We start from the raw sequence: 17,628 nt of genomic DNA, 5'->3' as shown, positions 1-17,628 counted from the left end.
AGCCGAGGGGCTTTTGGAAGCAAGCTTTCCTTTATCTTATCAAGCACTACAGTGAGAACCACAAGGTAAGGATTTTATATCCTAATCTCAGGATTTATCGTTGTACGTGATCATACAACTATTGTATTGTTTAGAGCAGGTCAAACTTAGAAATCAGGCTGGACTGGTTTTGTGTCTGATCTGTGGTTTTAGTAGCTGTGTCATCTTAGGGAAATTACTTCACTTCTCTACGACTCAATTTTCTCATCTGTAAAATGGGATAATTCATCTCACAGAGTTATGAAGAGTAATATTTCAAAGCACCTAACACTTGATACATATTTCCCCCCTTACTGCATTAGCTTCTATTCTCCAGCCCTAAAATGAGATTAATATCAAATGGCATCTGACTGGGATCATTGATTTTTTTGTTTATTACTGCAAGTAGGACAGGGCTCCTCATGTATCCATTTCTTCCTTTTGTTGTGTTTTTTTTTTCTAGTAGAGACAGTGTATTTCCTAGGCTATGAAAGCTCCAGTAGGTTGGGCCTTAGTTAGAACCTCACTAACCCATTACATTATATTACAGTAGTAATTTAAACCATAAAATAAGATACTCTGAATGGGGAAAGTCTTGCAGGTGTGTGAATACAGGAGTAGGCAGCATCATAGACTCTCTTAGGAAAATGATGAAAGGCCTATGTGCTCACCCTGCCTGGGCTCAATTGAAAATATTGAGAATTACACTGAATTGTCAGTGCAGGTGCCATTATTCCAAAGATCTCATGTTACCAACACTTCACCGGTGATAACAGAAAAGTGCCTCTGTGCTTTCCTCCTGAGCAATCTCCTTCAATCAAAGTAATACTCTCACAGAAAAGAAGATGACAAAGCCACTCTCTAAAAGCAACAATTATTGAATACCCATCAAGAAAGAAAAGAGCCTTGTTTCCAAAATCAAATCCAAGTGTATGTTTGGGTAGATTTATATAAGCACAGATGTTTTATGGGAGTTTTTGGTGTTTTTTCATAATGCAAATTAATATTTCTACTCATTCAGTACATATAATATATCTTCCTGCATAGATATAATAGGTATCACAATGGGACATTAATTATGGGCATAAATCAGAGATTCTTGAGCTTAACTAAATATCGTAATCAATTTACAGTTTGAGATTAGCAGCTGTGAGCAAAGCAGAATGCCCAGACTGGGTGAGACTGGCTTAGAGCTCCCAAAGAGGATTGTGTTTTTCTCTTACTGAGGTTCCTTTGACTTTTGATGTTATCAAAGAGTATGGTATTATCAGGGTGAAACAAATTGTACTCAGTTTCAGGCACTGTGATAGGTACATTTACATATGTTTCAGCCTCAAAAGAACCATGTGAGGATAGATATTATATCCCCATTTCACATGTAGGGAAGGAAGAGCATGGCTCAGGCCACAGCCAGTAAGTGACAGAGCTGGTACTCAAACCCAGGTGGGTCTCCTGACTTTGCAATCAGTGTCAAGCTGATCAGTGAGGTGTCACTTCCTCTTGGAAGACTTTCCAGAACCTCTTCTGTGTTCCCTTTGTGAACCTCTATCAAAGCACTGACCCAGTGCTGCTGACATTATCTGCCAGTGTTTCTGCTTCCCTCTTTAGACTGTGAGCTCCCCAGATGCTGAGACATGGGCCTTATTCCCCCATGTACCTAGCAGAGGGCCAGGCATATATACTGGTGGGTCTTAATAAGCATGGGAAAATATGTGGGTAGATGCCATTGATGGAACATTTGAAAAATGAATCATCTAGAAATGTGTGATGTTTGGACTGGAAACATCTCAGTTTTAAATTCTGTAAAAATGTTCATTGAAGCTAAATGTGGTTATCTCAGGAAGATGAGGTGTGCTTTTCCCTTAGGGAGGAACCACATATAACCTTGGTGCTGAGGTTGTGGTTTGAGAATCATAGACCAGCACACATGAGTGATTTCTGTTGTGCTTAAAGGTGGTAATGCTTGCTGGCTGAATATAAATAGGGGAGAAGATACGTCTTACAGAAGGCAGTGCAGCTGGGCTCTAGGGTCTTTCCTCCTTCTCACCTCCAGTTAGGAGGGAGAGGGGAAGGAATGAGAAGTATAGGAGTGGAAGAGCTCATGTGAAAGCTTTTCTCTTTGGTGAGTTTGGAGAGAAGAGTATCTTCTGAAGAGAGCGACAGAAGAGGAAAAATGTTTGGAGCACACTGGAGGGGGTGGGCAACAGGAGGCCTGTTGCACTACAGATTAGAGGATTCTTGAACAATTTTAAGGGTTCACGTGTGCTTGAAAAATTAGGTTTTCAGATGATTGTAATCAGCCTGGTTTTGTGAAGTTTTTCCATAGCAATTGAAATGGGAACAAAAAGAGTAGATGGTGGGGTTTACTTGTGTTGAGGAGATGGGCAAAGGGCAAGAAATCTTGTTTGTAAGTATTCCTTGATCTACTTTGAATAATCACTTGCTCTATACTCATTATTTCGCCCAGACTCCAGCAGGACATTGGCAGGAATTGTTTTTTAAAAACTGGGTCATTTTCCAAACCCAAATGCTGCCTGCTAAATTTGGATCCTCACCTCCCGACTAGAGTTGGTTGACTGTTACTCTGTAGCTCTAGTGGTAATTAATGGCCTTAATAGAACCTATAGAGATGAGTTACGTAGGGAAGCTATGATTTATTGAATGTCTCACATGTGCCAGGAATAATTAGGGGTTAAACAGTCAATACACAGTCACCGTCCTTGATCTCATGGAGTTGACGCCAATGGAGAAGACAGGCAAACAAGCATGTATTATAAACGATGGGGAGTTTTAATGTCTAGTAAGCCCAGGAGGTCTTCATATTCTGGGAATAAAATGCATCAATTTAAATGGGGACCAAAAGCTCATAGTAAAAATGAGGAAAAGGTTAGGATTTTATCTAGAAAAAGTATTAAAAAGTATAAATTTACCTCAACAAACTCTGTCTCTTAATTCCAACAATGCAGTAATTCTTAGAATAATGCATCAAGTATTGTGGGGAGAGGAGGTTATAATTTTTCTGACTTAATAACAGTTCATAGTTGACTTTCACAGCATAATCATAAAAGGAGTCATTTTTTTCCAAAAGTATTTGAGGACTTCAGTTTCCCAAAGGTCTCTTTTATCCTTTGATATTGAAATCATTTTCTTTTGATGTGACTGTTGTGTTACTATCCTTGTTTTTCTTGATTTTTCTCTTCATGTCTTGTTAAGTGGTCTAACACAGCCAGGTCTTCATTTGTCAGTGACTTTGCCTCAACTCTGAGCGGGTATCCAGCATATCCAACATGGGCTTCATAAAATCCAGTCTCCTTTGCAAGAGTTGTAGTTTTACTTTATGGCAAATTTGCATTTTATTATAGATGTTTGGCTGAAATACACACAGAGGAGCAGGGATAGATGCTAGGTGAAACTGAAAGGGTGGATAGGAGTGGTATTGTCTGGAAACTGGAAGGGTGGAGAAGGGTCATGTTGTTTGAAGCAGTCACATTGTTGGTGAGTATTTTCCTCTTATAAGAGCTTCTGTTTTTCTGCCCATTCTGGTTGACCACACGGTATGAGGAATTTCTGTAGAGTTCTGGAGGAGCCTCTGACCCAGACACCAGGAATCAAAGAGAGATTCCCAAAGCTGAGATTGCCAAGGGGGACAGGAAGCGTGTTCTGGATTGGTGGCTGTCATGTCCATCAGGTACATTAGCAGGTGGTGTATATCTTTTCATAGAGGAGGAAACTGAGTTTTGGGAAGACTGCTTTCCCAAGGTGTCACATCTAGAAAGGAGCAGAACTAACATTCAAACTCGGGGTTACCAGACTCAAGCCAGTGTTCTCCCCAGCATGTGCCATGCTGCTCTGCTTTTTAACATTGGGGAGGAGATTTTGTTTTGTTTTGTTTTAATAGGAAGGCTTTAAATATTGAGTGCTGAACAGTCGTAACCAAGGGACACTTTGCCATTGGAAACACGTTGGCAAAATCTGCTGACAGAAAGAAAGGGATACCTCTCCTCAAGTATTCAACATGGAATGTCAGGAGCTCCTCAGACAGTAGCAAGTCACCAAAAGCAACTGAAAGACCCTGTGTCATGTTACTTTTAAACTCATCAGTCCCGACATGAACACAAGCAGCTCTGCTGCAAGTCTTCACCGGGGAGGCACTGCTTCATTGTATCATCTATTCTAATGGTGCCTGAGTGTTACATCCTAAAATTTTATTGCAAATTGCTTTTATTTTTATTTCTCTTTTATAGGAGAACCAGAGCATTATTTTGGTTTTGTGAATGACTAGATTACATTAAGATTTTGTTTTTAGGATAGCAAAGTAGACGCTGGTTCTGATAAGGCTGAAATCCACTGGGCTCTGCTGAGGTCAAGATGAGGGGAAAGAATTACTTCCCCCCTGGTTCTAAAGCCATCGCTCATGCGCTTTCTTCTGCCTGTCATGCAGATTTTGTCAGTGGAAGCCCCTCCTCACTGGCTTTCGTGTCCTGTTGATATGTCCTGATCATGTGTTGAGCACTGCTATTTTTTTTTTTTTTCTTACCCAACACAGCATTTCCCAGCCCCAGCCCTGGAATCAGACTTTTTTTTTCAAGGAGCCCAGGTTCCTATTACTGGAGAATAGTATTTAGAAACCAATATCTGGGCACTAAGTGTGCTCATTATAATTGGGATATCTCTGCTTCCAGGCCTTCTCAGTGACTAAAACTAGAGAATGTATGTATGTACATAGATTTGTATTTCTATTTATTTTATCTGTCTCTACTTTCCTACGTATCTACTGAACATCATGATGCCCCATAGTTACATTCAGTTCCAGTTTGACACCATGGGGTTCATTCTCATTCTTTCCGTAACTGGATTTGTAACTCTCTTCTGATAGTAAGACACCTGGTTCCCATTATATATTTACCAGCTTGGTCAGTCTTGATGTGTTCCTTGTTTGTAACCAGTGGCCCTCTGCTGCAGCCCCCTTCCTACACAGCGCCACCCTCCTCACCCTGTTTTTACAGTAGCATGTGCTACTGTTTGAACTGTGGCACCTTAGGCAGAGCTGCTGCTGCCCCTTCCTATCATGGACAGCATTCTCAACCACATGGACTCTGCCTCGCCTCCCTCCCCTCCCCCAACCCCCACTTTGGTGGAAGCCCTCCCACCCCTCAGGCTCTGACATCCCACATTGAACTGCCTTCCAGATGTTCTTTGTACTCTTCTGGGTTCTAATACCATTGCTGATCAGGCCCTCCACTCCACATAGATGCTGTCTTTATCCTATGCCAGGCCTAACCCCTCCTTGCCCCCTTGAGTCATGAAACTCCAAGTCAGGCCTCACGCATGAGACTCCCTCCTCATCCTGCTCAGACGCTGACTTTCCCTTACCAGCCCCCTCACTCTGCTTGGGCCCCAGCACACCATGCCCAATGACCCCTCAGTGGGATACCCTTCTCCTCCCACTTGGACTCTAACACCAGGTTGCCCCTTCGGGAGGACAGCCTCCTCTCGTCACCTGAGTCTGATGTCCTGCTGTGGACCAGCATTCTCCCAGGTGGTTGCTGCCTTCCTCGACTTGGTCACCCTCTCCCACCATCCCTGCCCCCTGCTCTCTTCCACACCTACCTTGCCTGGTCCCATCTCATAGCTTTGAACTGAACTAGTAGAAAGAGGTGTCGGAGAGCCCTTAAAATTTTTTAATGGTTTTCTGTTTTAATACTTAAAGAAGTGGAATCCGTTTATATTCACGCTGAACTTACACAAGGCCAGTCATCCACATGTACACAAACTCACCAGTTGGAGTGATTATCATCCCAAGTGGAGTGAGATTAGAAAAGGGAGTCCTCTGCTCTCAGTTCAGCTCAAGAGCCAGCAGCTCACCCGGTGGACAGATTTAGTTGCAGGATGCTGTCATTCAGCCTGATGCCACAACTCAGGCTAACTACTTTGTGTTTACACAGACCATGTCCGCCATATTTGGAGGTAATTTAAGGGCTTTTTCAGGGTGATTTTGACTATGGGCTGTTATTGCCATAAGTGCTGTCCTTAGAACCTGCCCTTGCCCTCCTTACAAGGGCCTGTGGGACCCCAGATCAGGAAAGCAGTGGGTGGAGGAAACTTCTCAAGTTTAAAACTTTTTATTACCTCATATGAAACACAAGCCTCTCCATTTGACTCTCAGGTCTGGGAGTGAGGGCAGAGCCTGGGACAGAGTTACCTGAGCCACAGTGGGTGAGAAGGGAGAGAAGCCTGGATCCAGGCAGGTGCCTGGGGAGCAGGCTGTTCCCTTTCACTTTTTTCTGTCTTCTGATTGGGTCATGATGATGCTCCATGATCATCTTCTACATCAGTCCAAAAGCCTAAACTAAATAAAGCACTTGGGAAGGACTTCCAGCTCTTTCCACCCCAACTGTTACTCTGTTGTGGGTGTGTCTCTTTCTGATGAGGACCATAGCTTTCTTGAGTGCAGGAGGACCCTTTGTGCCACCCTTGGACAGAGTCCACCACAGTCCCCACTGTGGTACTCCGCAGTGGGGACTCAAGCCGTCACACAAAGGCAGCAGGCAGAGGCAGACCACGGATGGTCGCACCCCGTTAGATGTCCAAGTTGGTGCAGTGTACTAGAGTGTTTGTTTCTGTCTTTGGGCTGGGAAGGATTGTTTATTCAATGATGACAGACACACACAGACTGGAGTGCAGGGTCCCTGCAGCCTCACCTGCAGCCTAGCAGGCCGCGCAAGCTGTTGTGGCGGCTCTAATGAAGCAGGACAGGAAACGCCGCTGGATAGAGCTCCGCTGTGAACCCTGGCCTCCCAACAGGGGAAAACAGGGGCCCTTTGAAGAAGAAGACAGCTGGGTTTCGGTTTCAAAACCTTAACACTGCCATCACTAGATATTCATCTGTCAGTGTACAGGGGACAACATGTGGGGAACAGTTGTGTCCGGTCAGGCCAAAGGGAGAAAGAAATGGCTGATTTCCAGGATAACTGCAAAACTTCTTGTGGCCAGTGGTTCTGCTTAGCATAGCCAAAAAGAATTGACTTGGTGAGGCTGAGGCTGAGGCTGAGTGTGAGAACCAGGGTGCCATCTATAGTAGGCTAGGAGCTCCTTCCCACGTCACCTCCTTCATCCTCACAGCAGGTGACAACGCGGAGGCTGGAGCTTCTGTGCCCAAGCCACATTGGTCAGTTGAACCTACTCATCCAAAACTACTTCGATGGATGCTGTAGTCCTAAACTGTTAGAGCACCCAGCCTGCCCCATATCACTTCACCAAATATTTCTAAAATGATTCAGTTTTTCTCTTGTTTACTTGAAGTCACAGTTTTCTTGCAAGATTCTATTTCCCCTTCTTGCCTCTTCCCCCCTGCCTCCTGACTTTCAGTGGCTGGATTTAACTAGTGGTATTTTGCTTTCAGGAAAAAAAAATTTGTAATCCTTGGTCGAATTTGTTTACTGAGTCGTCTAATCTGTGCAAGAGTTTTCTTCTGAGGGGATTTCTCATTCATACTATAATGGCTTTTAACTCGGCCGAGGTTTATTTAACAGAATAGGAAAGGAGAAACTTATCTGCTCCCTAATCCCTCTTGAATGTTTACATTACTCTGCCAAAGTAAATGCTGTGCAAAGTGGCAGCAGTCATTTGCTATGTAATAGTCAATATGCAGCTGCCAGGGCTGATTGAAACATATTAACGTAAGTGATAATACTGTCATAGAAGTGAAAAGTTAAGTTGCTTATCAGTATATTTTGATAAGCTACTTAAATTTTACAGTAGCATGTGCTGGCTTTAGACAGACGTTAATGACAGAGGACTGTGCACTTTATCTGTTCTCTTTGTTGCCTCTCACTTCATTTATTACCCTCAGCGGCGCAGCCGGTAATCTGCACAGGGTACTGATTCCCCTCTCCCTGGCAGGATATCACATCTGTGTGCTACCTCGTGTCCATCTCTGTCGGTATTGGACTCTGTTAGCGCAGCAGGGCAGACATGACCAGGCCAGCAAGTGCTTAGTAAAACCTTCTTCTCGCTTGCTGTTAGATGTAGTTTTGGAAAATTTCCTTCTAGAGAACAAAGCCATTGAAAGTAAGTGGCAAAACTGCTTGGGGGTGTGGATACTTTTCAACAATTCCATAGGATGCGTGTGCCCTTGCCGTCAGTCTTTGTCTGGTTTTATTTGCTCAGTAAACGCTGAGCACTGATGGTGTGCCAGGTGCCATTCTTGGCACTGGAAAGACAAAGTGAAGAAAGATAGGCCCCTTCCTCTCTGTTTGCATGTGGTCTGTTGAGAAAACAGACATGCCATTGAGGACTGCATCATGTGGGGAATGTTCTGACAGCAGCATTCTCATGACCAGGGCAGCACAGAAAAGAGAGAATTAGGGCACATGAAGTGGGGATGGGGAGGGGGTGAGGGACAGTTAGGAGGATGAGTAGAAGTCAGCTAGACTAGACCTACAGAGGTCGGGGAGAAAAGGGCCCAGTGTATTTAAGCCCAGGCAGGCTCAAAGATGCCAGGACGTTCCGGAGTGAGAGGAGTGAGGGGAGCGTATCTATGGGGAAGTAGACAGAGAACAACCAGAAAAGTGGGCAAGGGCCTGGCAGTGAAGAGCCCCAGAAGTCCATCCTAACAAATGTGGAGTGGATCCTGGAGTGATGGGCATCATTGCAGGAATTAAGTACATGATCTCGGGATCATGCCACTGCACTCCGGCCTGGGCGACAGTGTGACACTCCATCTCAAAAACAAAACAAAACAAAACAAACAAAAAAACAAGCCACACAGAGTGGACCACAGGACTGATGTCAGCAGCCAGGCTGCTCTGAGTGAAGGGGAGCAATGGCCAGGACCTGGTGGAGGGCAGTGGGGTTGGGGAAGTGGAACTCATCTTGAAGTAGATAGAGAGGTGGTGTGTGATGGGTAGAATGTCTGTTGCAGCAACATGGATGGCTTTGGGCTCATGGGGGCATTGGGACCCTTTGCAGATGCCTGCAGTGGGAATGCTGTGTGTGTGTGTCAGTGTGTGTGTCTGTGTCTGTGTCTGTCCCATCATGAGAAACTGAAGCTTTCCTGGGAAGGGTGGGTGTGCTGGGAGAAGCCAGGGGACTTCTCAGAGATGGTGCCTGATTGTGGAGTCGGCTTTGAATTTCTTCTCTGTGAACTGTTCTAGCTCTGAGGCATGGGAATAATTTATAATGGACATTCAATCCTCTGCCTTGCACAGGCAATTTTTTAAACTCTCAGAAATAATTAGCATTTCGCCAGTTTGTGTTTCCACCAGTCTGTGACAGGAAGACTCTTCAGGATGTAGAGCAAAACTGAAATGTATCAGTCTTGAATTAGATCCTGGTTAAAGTTTTTGACCTGCATACTAATATTTCATGTGTTTCCTCTTCTTCCTCCAGCTATCTCCCCTGGTTCGAGGTATTTTATAAGCTGCTTAACATCCTGGCAGATTACACGACAAAAAGACAGGTATTTACCTTTTTAAAATAATTCTTTTAAACAAATAAGCTTTAATTTTTATGAAATTAAAATTATATTTTACCAAAAAAGTGATGTATGCCCATTATAGAAAGTTTGGGAAATTCAGAAAATAATAGGAAGGAAAAGAAAATCACTTTTAATTTGCCCCACTCCCTTCCCTAAAATAAATATTCCTAGCATTTTGGGTTGTTTTCTTTTTAAGTTTTTCTTTGCATTAAAGAAATGATAAATAGACCCTTAACGTTCACAGAGTTAATGTTCACAGTTTCTAATATTCCCAAGTAGCCCAGAAAGTTTGTGACATGTATTCAATTATAATTTTGCTGAGGCACATATTTGAATTGCTCATGTCATGCTGCAAATCTGGGGTTTGCAAGTAAAACACTTAACTGGCAAGTGACCTACCCAGCTGTCCTGAGTTCCCATTTCAATAAAGCTTTGTGGTGCTTTTACAGTAACTTTTGTAGGGGTCTGCAAATTACGTTAAAAATTCATCTGTACCTTGCTGTACTTTTGGAAGAAGTGATAAGGTAAGGTATCTTCCATGGATGTCAAAGGCCAATTGGACCTTTATGTAGATTTTTGTAGCCCACATTTTCAGATGCCATTATAACAGGCGTGCCTCCCACACTATTAAAAATGTTATAAATATTTTTCATGGCTGCATAGCATTTTATCATGTACCTTGATTTACCAAAGCATTTTCCTATTATTGGAAATTGTTAATTGTTTGGGATTTTTCCACTGTTATGAGAAGTGTAACCATTCGCATCTATGAGGGTAAAGCATTTTCTTCATTTTGGATTGTTTCCTTAAAAGGAGAATCCCAGATGGGCCATTGTAAGATCAGTGGACATAAACATTTTTAAAACATTTGTCAAACTGCTTTCCAAAATAATTCTGCTGTTTTCTTAAAGGTTACCCTTTACCAGCAATGTAAGAGAGTGCCTGGGTCACGATACTCTAATCAGTATCATTTGTTGAATTCATTGTTTGACAAGTAAAATGACAAGTAAAAAAGTCTCATTGTTTTAATTGCATTTCTTTGATTATTAGTAAGTTGAATATTTGTCTGTATATCTAATGTCTTATATTTTCCTTTTTGTAAATGGCCTAAGATTTTTAATTAAAGTGATCCATTATTATTAAATGTTAAGGAAAAATTTCCCTTAATTTTTTTCTGTTGAATGTTCTGAGCAATTTGAGTGTTAGTTCTGAGAAATGGTCCATGAAAAGGGTACCAGTTCAGTCACACTGGGGTCCAGGGGAGGGAAAACTGTGTTTCATTTTCATCTCCTTAAGATTCATGTAATGTAAGCTCTACAAAGTCTTGCATTGGAGAAACCTGGGTCGCCTGTGCTTCCCATCTTGTTTTGCCCCAAACCCCTTTAATTCTGTGATAAATCTTAGCATTCTGAGATAGGAGTGTTTCCTGGAACACACTTTGGGAAATGCTGTTTTGGAGGAAAGGGGGAAATTGTGTGTATAATGACTAAATCATTTTTTTAGAGATAGATTTACTCACTGGCAAATGTATTCCAGAGGTCACAGTAAATGGAAGGAATAACTAATAGAAACGGCTTCCTTGATCACTACGCTCACTGTGAGAAGAAGCTTAGATGTCAGGGGATTCTGTCATAAAAGAAGTGGATTACTCTTTGATGAATGAGTTAGGAGGTCACCTTGGGTCTGTTCATCGATTTCTGATTCACAGTTACCTTTAGTCAAACATTCAGGTTTTCACTCAAATTTGAAAGGTGTATTTAATAAACAGAATTGTATAATATGTAGGCTCTTAACAGGTTTGAATTGGAGATTGACTCACATTTTTTTTCACTCCATATGTTCCAGTCCAAAAAAAAAAAAAGAGAAAAAACTCAGCAAAGCAAAGAACTTAGTACACTTTTTAAAACATGTGATTCAGGAAAGATTATAAAAGGGTAGGTACAACCTACACATATGGGAGATTGGATTATTACCCTGTAAAATTGGTGAACCTTTCCTCTGGGCGATTGCTCCAGCAGGACTCTGCCTCTTGGGATGTCAGACTGAGATCAGTAACATGTTTTAGTTGGAGTCTGTTTCTCTTGAACCCAGGACTCTTTTCTTCCCCCGTTTGGTTAAAAGAATTATGACACAGATGATAGGAAATCTGCCTACAACTGGCTTAATTGTTTGCAAGGTTTTAGTCACCAGATTAGAACAGGAAGAGATTTTTTATTTAAAGAAGCAGAATCTACCTCCTGCCCCAGGGCTGAAACCTTCTCCCATCCAAAAGTCATTGGGAAGGTTGGGAAGCAAGACAGGCTTCTATTGTGTGTGTGTATGTGTGTGTGTGTGAGAGAGAGAGAGAGACAGAGAGACAGAGAGACAGGCAGAGACAGAGAGATTGTGATGGCTAAGCATGGGGTGTGGGAGACCAAGGTGTGAGTAACTGGGGTATCTGTTTGGGCCATGGACCCATCATGCTCATCAGACCTTGAATGGGCACCCTTGTGGAAGGGATGGCAGGGCAAGGCAGGCATCTGAGCCAGGGAGCAGCCTGCCTCAGGGTGTCGGAGCCTGAGGGAGAGAAGGATGTTTATGTGGGAGCATGGTGGTAGAGGCTCAGCATGGGATGTCAGAACTCAAATAGAATCTAGAAGAATCCATGTGAGAAGGGAGGCAGCAGCTGTGGCCCAGTACTGGTGTGTTGGATCCTGAGGTAAGGAAGGCATTTGTGTGAGGGGTTGGGCAGTAGAGGCCCAGCCCTGGATGTCAGTGTCAGGGAGGAGGGGGGGAGGACATCTGGGTAGGGAAGGAGGCAGGGATGGCAATAGAAGAGCGGTTCCATACAAATAACCAAATATAAAAAGAAAATACAGGCAAGGTTTTTCACTTTCGTAGGATGAAGTCACAGGTATCTAGTAGAGGGAGAAAACTAGAATAATTTCTATATTGGATTGGAATAGAAGCCATTGTTGTGAACCCATGGTTTTCAATATGGGAAAATGGATATAGAAATAAATAGAGATGTGAAGTGCCTATTGTGGTTCCATGTGTGTGTTATATGTTCCCTGCCTCCATTGACTGAAAGGGCCTGGCATGAGCAATACTAAGGAGCAGTGAGCACACATGGTGCCCAGATCTTGGTTTCTAAATACCATTGCCCACTAAAAGGAACCCAGACTCATTGAAGAAATAACCTGATTCTGGGGCTGAGGCAGGGAAAGTATAAGATGAACCTGAAATATCTTTTGTGCCAAAAAGTAAGGAATTGCTAAAAACATGATGGGAACATGTCAGAAGGACACAAAAGCAGTAAGACTGCTCCCTCTAGTCATATCTGGAACAATTTGAGCATCAAAACAAATTAAGATAGTAAAGGATTATATCACACTGAATAAAACAGGAAACTATGGACCCATGGTAAAATAAATAAGTAAATGAATACATTGAAAGTTTGAGGAATGGGATATTTACACAAAGTGTGAATCCACAAAATGGTTATTTACTGCAAAGAGAAAGAATAATGTTACTGTAGAGATATCAAGTGAATTAATCAATTGATGAAAGCAAACATCATGAGTGAAGGGACATTGAAATCAGACATTAGACCAAACATTAGACAATTGAAAGTTATTCTACAAAATGGGTGGTCTCATTGTCAAGGCCATACAAATCTAGAAAAGACTGAGGAGCTGTTCCAGACTGACGATGAGTAGAGGGTTATAACTACTAACTGCAACATGTGATTCTGAAGTGGATTGTTTGCTGCCAAGGATATTATTGGCACAGTTGGCAAAACTTGAGGATAAGGTGGTAATTCTGCATCAGTGTTAATTTCCAGATTATTATGATTCTCTTAGTTTGTTTTCTGCTGCTATAACAGAATACCACAGACTGGGTAATTTATAAAGAAAAGAGATGTATTTGGCTCACAGTTCTGGAGGCTGGGGAGTCCAAGAGCCTGGTGCCGGCATCTGGTGAGGACCTTCTTGCTGGGTCATAACATGTGGCACTCGAGACGAGACACAAGATAGGGGCCAAATTTATCCTTTATCAGAAGCCCACTCTCACAATAATGGCATTAATTGATGATGTACTCCCGTCTTAAAGGTCCTGCCTCTTAATACTGTTACAATGATATTTAAATTGTCAACACATGAACTTTTGGGGGAAACATTTAAACCACAGCAGTGATTAATTGTGGTGATTTAGGAGAATGTCCTTGTTTGTATCTATGGATGATGGGACATAATCTTGGCAGCTCATTCTCAAATAGGTCAGGAAATAATAAAAACTTTTTTTTTTTTTTAACAATTTCTACAACTGTTCAGTAAGTTTGAGATTGTTTCAGAGCAAAACTAAACACATGCACACACACCCACAAGTTCATCTCTCTCCTCTCTGAGAAGCTTGTTTGATTTGTCAGAGCTCAGATTAAAACAAGCTTGTAGTCTGGGTGCATCTTCTTTTTCCTCTCCTTAAATTCACTACTTAAAGATAGCTGTAGTGAAGCCAGGAGGGCTCTGGAGCCTGCATTTCACCCCTTAGCTGTGCAACTTACTAACAGGCTGATTTAAGACAAGTTGCTTCACCTTTTGGAGCCTCAGTTTTCACATTGTTGAAGTGGGTAGTTGGGAGGATCAAATAGAGGGTGAATAGATACAAATATACACTTATCAGTATTAGCACAAAGAATTCCACAAGGTGGGAGAAATAGCATTTGGATAATTCTGTGAGCAGTGTTATTTTGAGCATTTTAGAGGTGAATCCATTTTCAGTCAAATAATTTGTATTGCTTTGTATGTCATCATGTTGCTCAATTTCATGAATTAGAATGCATAGCCACCATCCTATATTGCATGCTGTTGTACTTAGTTCATTTCTAACTTTCCATAATTGGAGGCTGCCATGTGTACCCGGTGAACATTCAGTAAAATTAATTGAGGGTAATGATGATGAAGACAAGATCTATAGTGTCATCGTTATTTCTCCTAACCACCCCCGCCCCGTAAGCTAGGATTGTTTGCATTTAAAAGTTGTTGCTATGGAGTTTAGGGGATAGATTTGCTGAGAGCTTATGGTATATGATCCATAAAAGGCGGTCATGGTAGGTGTCTCACTGAGTAGAAAATGTCAAACTTGGTGTAGGAGGATCTATTTGGCTCTTATGTTTGAGGCATATACGGTGTCTTTTGTCAAACCCTACATGAATATCAAACCTATTTCTATACTGGGGCCAGCGTCTCCCCAGCCCCCTCAGTCATGTGTGCTCAGACCTCCCTGCAGGTATCTTACTAAGGGCTCAGCCTTGCTTTTGTTACTTAGGCCTTTTATTTCTTTCAGGAAAATCAGTGGAATGAGCTTCTTGAAACTCTGCACAAACTTCCCATCCCTGACCCAGGAGTGTCTGTCCATCTCAGCGTGGTAAGTGGGGCAGAGTATTAGCCATCATTGAGAACCCATTTCATTATTGACAGTAAGAGGGAGCTAGCTGAACAGGATTGTATTTTGTCACCTGTACCTCCCCTAACCCTACCCCCAAATACTCTGAGACCTCTGAGTTCAAGATAGTCCAGGGAGTAGAATTTCTTCCTTTCTCTGAGATTCTATAAGAAACAGACATGTCCTAAATGTCCCCACCCTCCTCTGTGGCCATCATCCCATCACCAGCATCTCTTGGATCACAGATGCTGGGCTGAAATAGGACAGCTGGCTCCGCCTGCTTCTTCAGTCCCTGTCCCAGTCTCCCTGTATCACCCTCGCCCCACAGCACTGCTGTGCATGTCTCTTTGCTGAAGCCCATCCTGCACCCTCAGCTTTCAACATTTCCTCTCCCCTGTTTGCCAGGGTAACACATATTCATCCTTCAGAACTCAATTCTGATTTTATTTCCAGAGAAACCCTCCCTTGATACCTCGTAGGTTTTGCTAAGATTACCTCCAAGCATCTTGCACACTTTGTGGTACTTAGTTACACCCTATTGGAATGATTCCTTTTCCTGTCCCCCTCACTGGACGATGTGTCCCTTGAGGACAGAGCGGGAGAGTGCTTAATGTTGTTCCTGGCCTATAGTAATAGTTTCTTTGAATGCCTCTAAATATATACTGCTATTACATGTTATGCACTGTGCTCTGAAATACCAATTGGGAGATTTCCATCCTAGTCATTGTCTTGCCAATGACCTGAGTGATCTTAATCAGGACCTTTAACCTTGTGGGCTTCAATTTCCTCATCTGTCAGATAAGGCATCAGAAGAGGTGTAGGAGATCTTTTCCATATTTTGGTTCCAGGAATTCTCTAATTCCCTAGGTCAAACCCTCAAAGCCCTTGTCAGTACCTTCATCAGAATTCTCAGATGAACATACTTTGACCAAGTATTGATTATTATCCAGGGGCTTTTTCCCTTGTGTCATGGGGCCTGAAAATTTTAAGAGTTTTGTCTTTCATCTTCATAGAACCAGGTACGGTGTTGGTATTCAGTGGTAGAAAGGTATCTCCCCTCCTAAAGAAAATTAATATTCCTTGTAGGTTTTTTCAGAATGATGATAAAATTGAAAGCAGTGTTACTACCAGTAATTAATAATAGATCTACTATTTTAATAAGTTCCTAATTTATACTAAATATGTATCTCTAATATTGAAAACAAGTTTACAAAATCGATATGAACATTCCCATTTCATGGATGAGGTTTCAAGAGGAAAAGATACCTGCCCTTCCAAGGTCATGTGGTTAATAAGATAAGACTTGAGTTTTCAAAGCCAGGGCTAACTTCAAGCCTATGGTCTTTCCACTGTGCCGTTTGTGTGGAAGGAGAGGGAGAGAAGGAAGGAAGGAAGAAAAAAATGAATTTACAGAGACTTTTGCCCGTTTTAATAGAGCATAGGAAAGAAAGAAACCTTGTTACAAAAATTCTCATACGGCAGGGGAGACCATCTGGAAAAGATGAAAAAATGAGCTTTAAACCTGCCCCAGTCCTTGCTGTATAGCTAAGCAACCCTGCCTTTGTCTCTGTCCTTTTTCCTAAGCAGCTTGATCTCACCACTTCAGTCTGTAATGACATCCGACAGGTAGCTGTGGAGTAGCCTGGCTGGGTCACCAGCTGCTGGGGAGGAAGGTCCACTCCTTCCTTCAAATGGCTGCTCAGGCAGCGTGCATGCCAGGCCTCAAGGACAAGCCATCTCAGGGGCAGCAGGAACTACTGGGGTGGCGCAGCTGTTTCATGCCAGTGGTTTCTAGGAATGTTTCTGACCTCCCCTGGTCCCCAGCATTTCATGGGCAATGGAGCAAGACAGAATCTCAAAGGACAGCCTGGGGACTACTTGGTTTTGGAATTGTGTTGGCTCACTATTTACTATCAATTGCATCTGTAAAGGCAGATTTTTTTTTTCTTTCCTTTTCACTGGGAATTCCTCTCTCCATATTGCATTTCTGATTTTGAAGGGCTACTCTCATCTAGGTTATACGTCCTGAAATGTTGATAAAATGTTAATCCTGGACTTTTTGTCTCTAGTCACTCTCTGCAAGAGTATATTTCTGTGTGTCTGATATGAGTGATGATAAAAATAGTAATATGAACTAGCAGTTCACAGCAATAATAATTTTGTATTAAAATACGATTTTTTGAATGGTAGGCATTTCATATATATAACATTTATTCTTCATAACAGTTTTGAAGTAGATAATATGATTCCCATTTATAGATTCAAAAACAGGTTCTGTGCTATTAAGTGAATTTGCTGAGCTACATAATCACCATATGGCCATTTGTTACTCAACTAAACTTCTAGCCCTTTGGTATAGAAGTTGGTATCTCATGGAGTCATATTGGAACCTTGCATATTACTTTTCCTGTTTTAATCCTCATTGTTGAATTAATCACTAGTTCCCACGCTACACCGTCTCTACTGTAATACTTCATAGGTAGTATTTTGATGTACACACAGATTTTGGAATAATGCATCAAAGAAGGCTTTTTTAAGTTATCTTTTTTATACTTTTTATTTTTTACTTTTTTATTTGTTCAAGTCCCTTTAGCTGTCATTTGCCATAAAAAGCACAGGTATAACAGTCTGTCGTGGTGGAAAGAGCACAGCTCTAGTTACACAGATTTAGTTTTGGTCCATATTCTGCCACTTACTAGCTGTGTGAC

General features: G+C 42.1%; 1 protein-coding gene across 22 annotated transcripts in view; it reads left to right on the top strand.

Annotated features, from left to right (window-relative positions):
- DENND1A (DENN domain containing 1A) overlaps positions 1-17,628 on the top strand; it is a 543,986-nt gene that overhangs the window by 239,416 nt on the left and 286,942 nt on the right. For all 22 annotated transcript variants that reach the window (XR_008509988.2, XR_008509986.2, XM_063714418.1 and 19 more), the window contains 2 exons: positions 9,409-9,478; positions 14,822-14,902. Coding sequence is in view for 20 of the 22 variants with exons in the window: in XM_063714418.1 (XP_063570488.1) it covers positions 9,409-9,478; positions 14,822-14,902 (151 nt within the window). In the remaining 2 variants the exon portion in view is untranslated. The remainder of the gene's footprint in view (positions 1-9,408; positions 9,479-14,821; positions 14,903-17,628) is intronic.

Source organism: Pongo abelii, chromosome 13 (genome assembly GCF_028885655.2).
Source record: "Pongo abelii isolate AG06213 chromosome 13, NHGRI_mPonAbe1-v2.0_pri, whole genome shotgun sequence".
NCBI classification, from domain to species: domain Eukaryota; kingdom Metazoa; phylum Chordata; class Mammalia; order Primates; family Hominidae; genus Pongo; species Pongo abelii.
The sequence above is the reverse complement of the archived record's forward strand: the minus strand, read 5'-3'. Positions and strand labels throughout refer to the sequence as shown.